General features: G+C 37.7%; 1 protein-coding gene across 1 annotated transcript; it reads right to left on the reverse strand.

Moving 5' to 3' along the window:
- Positions 1-702: 702 nt before the first annotated feature.
- On the reverse strand, positions 703-8,068 carry ufm1 (ubiquitin-fold modifier 1). The gene is made up of 6 exons (XM_034550724.1): positions 7,971-8,068; positions 7,811-7,867; positions 6,165-6,222; positions 4,663-4,702; positions 3,091-3,123; positions 703-1,145 (listed from the first exon to the last, which is right to left on the reverse strand). Exons 1-6 carry the CDS (start codon positions 8,051-8,053, stop codon positions 1,072-1,074), a joined length of 345 nt encoding a protein of 114 aa, XP_034406615.1. The 5' UTR covers positions 8,054-8,068; the 3' UTR covers positions 703-1,071.
- Between the last annotated feature and the right edge of the window lie 2,822 nt (positions 8,069-10,890).

The raw sequence follows: 10,890 nt of genomic DNA on the forward strand, positions 1-10,890 counted from the left end.
TGAGACTTAATATGAAGGTATGTTTTCTAATTCTGCCAGCAGATCATGGCATAAAAAAAGATACAGGACCACAATCTGCAATTAAACAGTGAATTTATTTTCTGATTAAAATCTATGACTTTGGTGGTGTGGGATGAATAGCTATTGATAGCCATTATTTTGAGGCCTCCACAAATCCCAAAAATAAATCAAAGCTTTTTGGATGCCTGCTTGGTTTTCTCACCACCTGCTCCTCAGCCCATAATTAAACTAGCAGTGCATATTACATAGTTCTACTTTACTCTCTATTACTCAATGCAGTCCGTTTTATATTTATTGTGGGATAGGACATAATACATAGCGAGTACAAACTGATGTTAAAATGTAACCTGACAGAGGGCAGCAAAGATCCACGTGCCTGCACCGATTGACAGATGAACATGTCCTCACATTAGCTGACAACTAAATGCTCCTTGAGTTATGGAAGGAGCTGGTCCACAATACAAGTCAAGTACACGTTTATGTATCTTGTGTTTGAGAAATACTGCTAAAGAATATTGTATCTCAAAATACAGTATGTGAATAGACAATTTACCTGCACATCAACAGCCACTTAATATAACAATGGTCCTTAAAAACATGTTGTACACATATTTTAACCTCTCATATTTCCATATTCATAATGCTGAGGAAGACAAAAGTAAACATTGCAATACAGGCATGTGTTGTTGTTAGTTAAACTGATTTATTGACCTTTACAAAGATACAAAAGCGACAACTGTTTGTTAACCTTAGCTAAATCATTTCCACAATGCATCTGCTGTGTTTGTGTATATTCATGACTCAGTACCTCTGGAAACTCTCGATGTCACACCGATCTGTTAATGAGCAACATAACAGAGTGAAGAAGCAGGGAGCATGCAAGTGTGTGTGCATCACATCGCCAAGTTTAAATATACATATTCTCTTGCGAGTCACTGTCAGTTGTGGGCCGGAAGATAAATATGGCACAAGCTGAGGTGTTTCCTGGGTCTCAAGTGTTATATGATTCTGCCGGGTGAGTCATTATGTCGTCAACAAGGAAAAGCAGCATCAGTCTCCTTGTCCTCCCACTCTGTCTCTGGGAATGATGCGAAGCTCTGAGCCATGTTTAAGAAACACATTGCCTGCAACAAAAGATAGAGCACCATGTAAAGATCACAGTGTATGATCGGTGTTCTTTAAAAAGGAGTTATTGTTATTGTTAGTGAAGCTGACACATGCCAAATCACAAGCTGGGAGAGAAAGTTGGACTTTTTACTATCAGACAGGATGGTTTGTCCAAAATAGTCATTGACAACTATTTGACTTTGTTAGCATGACTGTATATGATTTGTTTAAACCTTAATATGAAGAATAAATATAACGCAGTAATCAAATTTAAATGTATAGATTCGTTCACAAAGTTGCACACAAGTTGAGCAGTCACACAAACATCTGGATTAACGGTTTCACGACATGCTCAGAAATGTCTAAACTGGAGGATTGAATTATTTCCTGGCGTCTCCCTTAACGGTAGCCAGTTAATCAGACATCAGGTGGATTTAGGGCGAGAACACACACATCGCATTCATTGGAAGAATTTAATAATGCTGCATGATGAAACCACAGATAGCAAATTCAGTTATTAATTTGTTAATTCAACTATCAATCATGCTGAGATCATTGATGTATTACTCATTCATGTTATGCCACATGTATGTTATTGGCCTTACAAAGACACGTTAAGAAAAAGAGATCGCAATATTACACATGATCAATTTCCACCGTGTACTCAGGTCGATGAACAAGCGGCAGAGTGGCTGCAGTGGTTGAAAAGGGCAATCTGACCGAAGTGTCTGAACAGAGGCTATTCTTGGCAGCACACATCTTGAATGTAATGCAGATAAAAAAGCGTTTGTGAATGCTCAACACTCTTTCCTTTCTTAACAGAAAAGACTCAGCGCTGCATTCGGTCAAAGCAGGCTTTAGCTTATCCTGCTCTATGCAGAAAATCCAGTCATCCATTCCATTACTCGGTAATACACAGTATACACAGTAAGTATGAACCTCAGGGAAACACAAAGGAGGCTGACATGGAGAAAACGTGACTCACCAGGGCTTGGCAATAATGTGGGATTCTTAAATCGAGTGAATTATGACTAAAAAGCATGTTGCATCTAGTTCGCCTCCAGTAGGAGGTCATATTTTAATTGAATTTAACATTAAATACTGCCTCTCGAGGCCTTGCATCTATATTCATGAATCAGTAAACACAATGAGCCTTCTCCAACACGGATATGTCAGTCAAATTAGGATTATTTCAGTGATTTCATCTTATTTAACACCAATATATATATATATATATATATATATATATATATATATATATATATATGTAGCTGGATGTTTAAACGCACCTAATGGTGATAAAACCTTGCATTATGGTGCACGATTAGGTCCCCCTTGAGTTAGGGACAGATTGGGTGAAGTTACTCTACAAATAAATATTTTCAACACGTCCTTTTGAGGGCAGGATCATGTGCCTGGTCTCCCTTGCTCTTTTAAAATAACATCAACAAACCGGTAAGTGTTTTTTCTGTTTTTCTTCAGAATATTTCTTCTGTATTTAACATAGATTTCTCACCCTCACAGTCTGAATCATTGCCCACTGCTAGACATCTCTGAATGGTCTTTTACATCCATCAAGAACAGTTAAATTATACTCTTCATATCGGATTTAAATAATAACACAGATTATATTGTCTGGGACTGCTTGATCGCAGATTGATTTGTAACATTGCCTCAAGTAAGGTTTTTCATACTTACTTTTCTTTGTCTTCTTTGTGCAACCACCCACATAAGTCACTGTCGCTGAGGGCTTTATCCAATTAATCTTTAAGACTATTAACACAATGCCTCCAGCATTACCAAAGTGCCTTATGAAACATGCTATATTCAAGTTCTGCTTTCAAGTGACAAAGAGCTTAAAAAGCCCCAAGTTTGATTATGTATTAATGTACCTTAATATGTTAGAATGAAATGAAAAGCACCATCTAGAGTGGCTTTTGTGGAGATGTTTTTTTTTCTCACCTGCTGTCTGGGCGGGGTTGATTCCTATTCCATCTGCAAGGCCACCATGAAAGAAATGTAAACCGAAAATATTGTCAGGCAAATAGCATTAGCACATAAATGAAAATAATTAGCAATATCCCTAGTTCATCCATAATGATGTTGCAATAGGCAAAACAAATATATTAAGTCAATCTGAGTGTGCCTCAGTAGCAGGCAATTCCATCTGGATGGTAACAGACCAGCCATTATTCTGCACTGATAAAACTAAAATTCATATTTGACCTGGCAGACATATCTCAGCCATTTCAACACAAATCTCATCTCAACCTTATTTGGCAAAGTCATCCGTCCAATTTTTCCCACAGAACCCTAAACATGTCATCTTTCTAAGAGAAAATATATCAGGCAGACTTTCTCTAAACTTCTCTTCCTCATTTGCCTCACACTGTCCATACAGAGGTAAACAAAAACATAAATCAGATTTGATGTGGCACCGCATGGTTTAATTTTAATTTTACAATTAGACCATTTACTGTTATTTGTTCTGGTTATTACTATAACTGTGGCTACAAGTGACCGGTAGGAGGATGAATCCAGCAAAATATTTTTTTTTACATTTTATTGGCTCAGCTTAATTTAGACATCTGTATAGCTGTAACATTAAAACACTTTCCACCCAGGCTGAAGGTCAAACTGCTTTAGTTATATTTTTATTTTTAGCCTCAGCACACAAGTGAATAAATTGAGTAAGAAGCAATACTAGTTGCAGCATATCAAGTAATTGCAATATATGACATATTTAATAACAATTTCTGCTGTATGTGAGCTCTAATTGGTGAGTTAACTCGTCTCTCATGTGAAGATCAAATGTGTCAATCATAGGCCAGTGTGTGTTGGTGTGGGTCTGGGGTCAGAGATCTTGAGATTCCTGCTGGTAGCCAATCCAGATCAATACAGGCCATAGATCACGTATTGCCTCTTAAACAAAATGAATAGCAGAAACAGAGTACTGCTTGTACTTTGTGGATTGATTGTCAAAACTGTTGCACGGTCTGGGAGTTTAAAGTGAATACAACTCAGCAATTTTCTCCTTTGAAATATCAGGACCGGGACTCAAAGTACATCAATACATTTGCCGTAAATTCCACATGGTAATCGTGTAATGTTACGGATGATACCTCCTATCCTCTCGGAGAGGGCGTATTAAAGGAGCCTTATGTCTGATAATGTACAGCAGCAGGAAAGTCAATGGGAATTTCAGGGAAAGTTTATTTCTCAAGGTAAAGTACAGATTTTTTGTAAAAGTAAAAAATGTGATAATGTACAGCAAGCAGGTCATTATAGCTAAATGAACCCAGACTGATTTGACAGCATTTCATTTCAGCATCACACTGCTGTTCAGATTTATTTAGTTAGAGCTTGTTAAAATTCTCAGCTTGTGGTTGAAGTTTTGAAACTCAGCTGAGTGTTCAAACATATCTGTCAAAACACATGGTTTCTAAGGAATGAGAAGATATTCTAAAATTACTGTCAAGCTGGTAAAAATGTCAACAAAAAACACAAGTTGAAAGACTTTTCCCCTAAACTCACCATTTGTTATTATTGCACTGGTTGCTGATGGCACTTTGAACTGCAAAAGATACGGAGAAATTCCCCATTAGTGAAATTCATCCAAAAATATTTTGGTTGAATATTCAGAGACATGTTGCAACCCAATTCCACTTGGCCTGAAGACACAGTGTGAATAAATCATCAAAAAGAAAAGCTTTTTCACAGAGTCAGCGCACTGAGAAGCACTGACTCTGCTGGGTGACATCTTCAAAATTGGAGCCGTTAAGATGTCTTCAGAAGCAAACTTGGTGGAACAAGCAGAAAGAAAAGGCTGTGTCTATTGACAACTTTTACTTACCTTGACTTGTACACACACACACACACACACACACACACACGCACACACACACACAGTTAGGCGACAGCCTGGGGAAAAGATAGCCACGCTTAAATTTCTGGAAGAAAATCACTCAGCATGGTCACAATGCATGTCCTACTTCAGTGTTGAAGAAGAGGATGTGGGCTGGTGAGATTTGCAGTGAAAGGATAGAGGGAGCAGTCTGTCACCAGGGAGATACGGTTAGCTGAATGCTGCTCACCAAACTACTGGCCAGGTACCACATGCAGTACACGTGCAATACAATTTAGATCAGAAATGAACGGTTGCTGCACTTTGTTTCATGTAGCATATCATTGGAGGATAAAACCGTTTGAATCGCCGACTGTTGGGGAATTCTTAAATACAATAATTTACATTTACAGTTTATCTTTCAACACTGTTATCATGATCACTGAAAGCAAAGCTCCAAATACACCCTTGCTAATTACACGTATAAATTGTCACTGGCTAAGAACACTTAATTCTACAAACCACTTTGTGAGCCTTTGACAAACAATAGCAATATTGATTCTGTTTAAAACGGTCTGTCTTGTCACACTCTGTAGAAGCAGCACATGCAGCATCTCTAATGCTTCATCAGTATTATGGTATGCGTGTACGGTGTGTGTGACACATGGTCAATTACATGGCCCTAGACAGCTGCCTTGATTAGTTTTAGGGGCCAATAATATATAAAAAAATTAAAAGAAAAAAACTTGTTTATTTGTTTCTCACATTATAATAAGACACATAACAAACATTCTTATTGCATATACTGGGTGTGCATGTAAATACAATAAACAAATCTTTCTGTGTTTGCATTGGAGGAAATACTTTCCCACTAATCTTTTTTTAATCTCTTACGCAATTATATTTTTCCTGCTTTATCCTTCTAAGATTTCACCTTTTAAGCATGCCGAGTCTAGTTGTAAATGCATTTTAGTGTTTTTTTTAATCTGCATTGAATGATAAATAAATATATGCATATATACCATATCTCCATATACATCTATTGGACACTAGGGCTAAATAAAATGTGTGCAGTGCAGTCCCACATGAAAACAATATCAAAGACTATCGTTAGTTTATACATGTCCAGTTTATATATCCCTCCCTGTTGATGACTATACACAGTAATAGAATAGCACAAACATAAGCTTACCTCCTCAGCTGCAAACTTCAAAACTGCAGTAAACGGTGTGCTGTCTGGGACACTGAGTCTGTAACAAAACAATGATTTTAAAAACACCATAAAAACAATATTTTACTTCACCACCCATTTCTTTACTATTTCATTGTTAAAGCACGAGTGCCACATGATTAAATATCATCTCTCCAACTTTGAGCCTGAACTGCTTTAGTCACTTACACCTTAACCGCTGCAAAAGTGCAATTTTGTAGCAGACCATTTATTTTGACTTCCATGGAGTATAAAACAGGGCTCAATTGAGTGTAACATAACATTCTGTCTGAGTAATTTATGCCATGGATATGGCATGAATATGTTTTCAGTTGGATGCTTCTGAATCCTGCAGTTCGAGGGCTTTGCAGAACAGAAATCAACAGACATATTTTCTGAGATGTGGGGTAAAAAATAAAACAAAAAATTGCAAGTTTAGAGACGCAGTCACCAAGTAACCAAGTATAGAAGGAGCTGAGGTGGTGGCGGCAACATTAATTGACACAGTAAGTACAGCAACAAGGAGCCGACCATATGCAGCGGCTTCACCATCATGAGGGAGAGTGAAAGCTCGTCACATTATGAAGACCAACATGTTGCCGTATTTGAGAGAGAGTGCTAATGTGTTTGAATGTGACTGGGCATCATACAAATAAGCTAAATGGATTCACAGTGCGTTGAAGTCCAGTCCTCTGCCAGAATGAATACGATGCCTTATTTACCGTCGTTATTATGGCTAGACCACGTCTGACCTCATTAGAGAAATTACTTCCCGTCAACACATAATGGCTGTGGGGGAAAAAAGACGCTAAAAGTTCAGTTGCCATTTTGAGCCCAATTTTCATCTGTCAACAGTATCAGGCAGATTTGCTGTTTTCTGCAACAACGTGGCTCATTTTAGCACCATATTTAATATGCACAGGACAAAAATACCAATGAAAGGGATCAAAAATATGAAAATTCCATCACAATGCAAAATAACAAAGATTACAAAACCTATTGCTGACATATTTAGTATGATATGATTTGCTATGTAAATCAGACAGAGAGGACCACAAACTCAATCTCTGTTTTTAACACCAGTTTGATGCTGCCAAATGAATGTCACAGACATAACTTGTTACTTTTACCTGTTTAAATGCACTGCTCACAGCAGTCTGTCAAGGACTGTAGCTTTCCAAGGTCCAGTGTGCATTCATGCCTTTGTATGTTTCTATTGCTGCTGCTCCTCCTGTCTGTCATGTCACAGGACTATGTTGTCACAGAATAATAAGCCCAATGACACTGTGTTTTTATATTAACGAAGACCACTGCAAGACCAGATGTTAACGCTGCTTGTCCATTTCATTTAAAATAGATCATGTGTAAACCGGAAGTTACCGAAAGTGATGGCTCGTAACGTTATACACGTGTATTAATTATCGGCATGTGAATCACAGTTTTACACTAACATATGTTGTCTCACTGGCCACGTCCTCTGTAGTGGAGTTAAACACACCAGAAAAGGTTTCAACGGCATCATGAAATACCGACACCTGCGGCAGCGGTAAGCTTACATTTTTAATAAATAGCGAAACACTGAAATGCCTCTGACTGTAACGTTATAGCTGAGCTGTCAGTGTACTCACACTTTGTATGGAAGCCGGGGGTCCGACGTCAGAGTGATTTTAAACGTTACTTTAGACCTAATTCAGAGGAAATAAATACCGTTATGAGCACCGTCATGTTGGCGAACGAATATGAGATGTATTCAGCGAAAATTACCCCCACAAAAGGGCAGAAACTCACATCTTTTGGGCGAGGCGACTCCGTTTTCGATCTGTGTATACACACCCGGAAGTCCGAAGGACCCTTACAAACACGTCATCCATTTAATTATATTTTCTTTAAACATATCAGAGTATGTTTAGTCATTCCAGGAGTATCTCAGTGTGTTTCAATATAACGACACGTGCTATTGATTACAGAACAATTACAAAAATATGTATGTTATTATTCGTTATATTTACTGTCAGGCATTTATATCAAACGACTAACGTTTCCCGTAATTGACAACAGAAGGCGCACGGACACTTTCTTGGGCGCGTGGTAATGTGATTGTATATACACCTCTCTCATGTAAACCTAATGCAGTGGTTCTCAAACTGTGGGGCGAGGTATTACAGGTGGGGCGCGTTGGCAGTGCGGAGAACTTCACATATTACAAAAGTACATGTACATGTTTACGCTACGGTTACGTTCACAGGTTACGCTTGAGAGATCGCGACGTCCAAGCTCCTATGCGACTCACGTGAAGAGCTCGTTAGGCTTTGTTTCCCACAGTCTGTGGAGACGGGAGCGGAGCTTACAGCTGTTTCACAAGGAAAAGTGTTGTCGCGAGTCTTTGAGCTCAGAGACGTTAAACATCCGTCATATGCATGACCTATGTCATACAGGACAGTACAATTGAAATTGTACAAATATTATCCATACACATATTATTCTGCAAAGAGGAGGTGGACTCAGTTCATCATTTATTTTATCTTTGTAACGTTACACATGCATATACTTTTTGGAGTCAAATGTATTAATTCAATTATAATTATTAATTTGCTGATGAATAATGTGCCTCTCATTGACATATTTGGAAAACTGAATGAATTAAATCTTCATCTTCAAGGCAGAGAACAGCACCTTCCTCAGCTGACAAGATCAGCGGTTTCACTCGGAAGCTGGAGATGTGGGACAGGCGACTCGATCAAGGGAATATTGATTCCTTTGAGAATCTGCATGAATTTGAACTAATACTGATACAACTTGATGGCTCACACATATCTGCACTAATTTTGTTTTGCACCGGTTGCACATTATTGTTTTGTAAAGATATTTAGTGTAAAAACTTGATTTGTTTAGTTTTTCACAGGTTGCACTTTATTGTTATTATCTTGAAAATATATTCAGTGACAACCATGTACATTGCAGCCACAATAAGCTATTTGCCAAATATTAGTTATTTTTGCACACCTTTATTTGCATTGTTCTAACAAAGTGATTGCAATTTGTATTTGTTTTTGTCTGATGGAGCAATCTGGTTTAATTACAAGTGATTGCAATTTTCTTTATTCTATTATTGGAAAAAGATGCATTTGTTTTTTTAAACTGTGCATTCCTACAATCTGCATGTGCTGGTTGTTCACCGAGGTGTACACATGGGTTTGCTGATTTGAAACTTGCTGGAGACAATTATCAATGTGTTGAATGAAGGAAGATGTTTAATGCGTTTCAACCGCCAAACAAGTACAAGTGCTCTCAGAATAATGTTATATCGAGAGAGGTTTGGTCCAAAGTATACTGGAGCAAACGGATTTAAGGCATCAACAGGTATGAGACTAACGTAATCACTTCAAGTGCGACAGAGTTCTCTAATTAGTATCTGATTCAGCACAGGGTGGAGAAAATAGGCAGGGTTCACAATTATAAAAGAGAAAAGAAAGTATATAAATATATATGCATGTCATTGCATCAGTAACCATTCAAATGTTACAAAAGGTTAATTTGAATAGTAATTAATGCCCTCTCCCAATTTATGCTGAGGGAGTTATTAGGTGACTTGCATTTATTTATTAAGATAGATATTGAATGGTTATTTATTAATCTTAGCCCTACTTATATTTGAAACATGACTTTGATAACAATTTATATATTTCCTTTTCTCTTTATGTATTATATGGTTGTGAACCCTGCATGCAGCTCAGTGTCCCTAAGAGAATGCACTTGGCGTTAGTCCTCTAATAAAGAGTGATAACTTAAATCTTCATGCTCCATTATACTTTGGACCAAATCGCAGAAGTATTTCCTCATTAAATGTGAATATGTTGATTTATTTCAGATAAAATAATGCATTTGCTGCATAGTAATGTAACTGAACATTCATATGAATTCCAAAGGTTTTCCAAAATAGTGTATTCAGCTGAAAAACTTCACGTCATGTTTATGGTTTTCAGGATAGTGTGCACAAAAAGACAAATATGCATTCAGAACCAAGTATTTGAACCCGGTTGACGCTGAAGTAAAAGCAGGCAGTTTGTTAAATGAAGTTATTATCGCTGGATTGTTGGGCCACAGTACATGGCAGCAATTCAGCATTTCCCGGTGTCATTTTTAGAGGCTCCATTTTCATCAAAGTGTGAAAATCACTGAGTAGCCACGTCAAGCTGTTCACTGCTCTCATCAATCCAAACAGAAAGCACGAACCAGACTTCATTTCAGTTATATTTTGGCTTGGAATGATTTCACATCTGAATAGTGATGGATGGGCTTGTGCATTTACTGGAAGTTCAGAAGAAAGTTAATCTTAGGACGAGGGCAGACTGTACAGATATCTCTTCAAGGCTGATTGTGTTGGTCTTATCAGAATACAAGTCTCTGGGTGGTTATCGTATTGCTCAGTCATATGATCAAATAGTCTCATTAGCTTTAGTCTGATCAATTAGGGGATCTCCCCTTTTCTGCTCAGACCCATATGGAACAACTATTTAAAACAACACATACTGGATAAGATATATTCCATTTATTGTTGAACTATTTGTTTTAAGAAGAGGATGATGAGGACCCTGGACAAGAGACTGAATACTGATCGGAAACAGTAAACCTCAACTGTCCGTAAAAAACAAAACCAGCCACAGCATCGACTGACAGGAGGTCAAAGGTAATCAAAATCAGTGGACGG

This window comes from Cyclopterus lumpus, chromosome 14 (assembly GCF_009769545.1).
Source record: "Cyclopterus lumpus isolate fCycLum1 chromosome 14, fCycLum1.pri, whole genome shotgun sequence".
Classification (NCBI taxonomy): domain Eukaryota; kingdom Metazoa; phylum Chordata; class Actinopteri; order Perciformes; family Cyclopteridae; genus Cyclopterus; species Cyclopterus lumpus.

Excerpts from the sequence above, each read along its gene's own strand:
- ufm1 (XM_034550724.1), bottom strand. The coding sequence starts at position 8,053 with ATGGATGACGTGTTTGTAAGGGTCCTTCGGACTTCCGGGTGTGTATAC. Across the intron at positions 4,703-6,164 it reads TGAAGTTTGCAGCTGAGGAG|TTCAAAGTGCCATCAGCAAC; the intron begins GTAAGCTTATGT and ends TATCTTTTGCAG. Across the intron at positions 3,124-4,662 it reads CAGTGCAATAATAACAAATG|ATGGAATAGGAATCAACCCC; the intron begins GTGAGTTTAGGG and ends GTGGCCTTGCAG.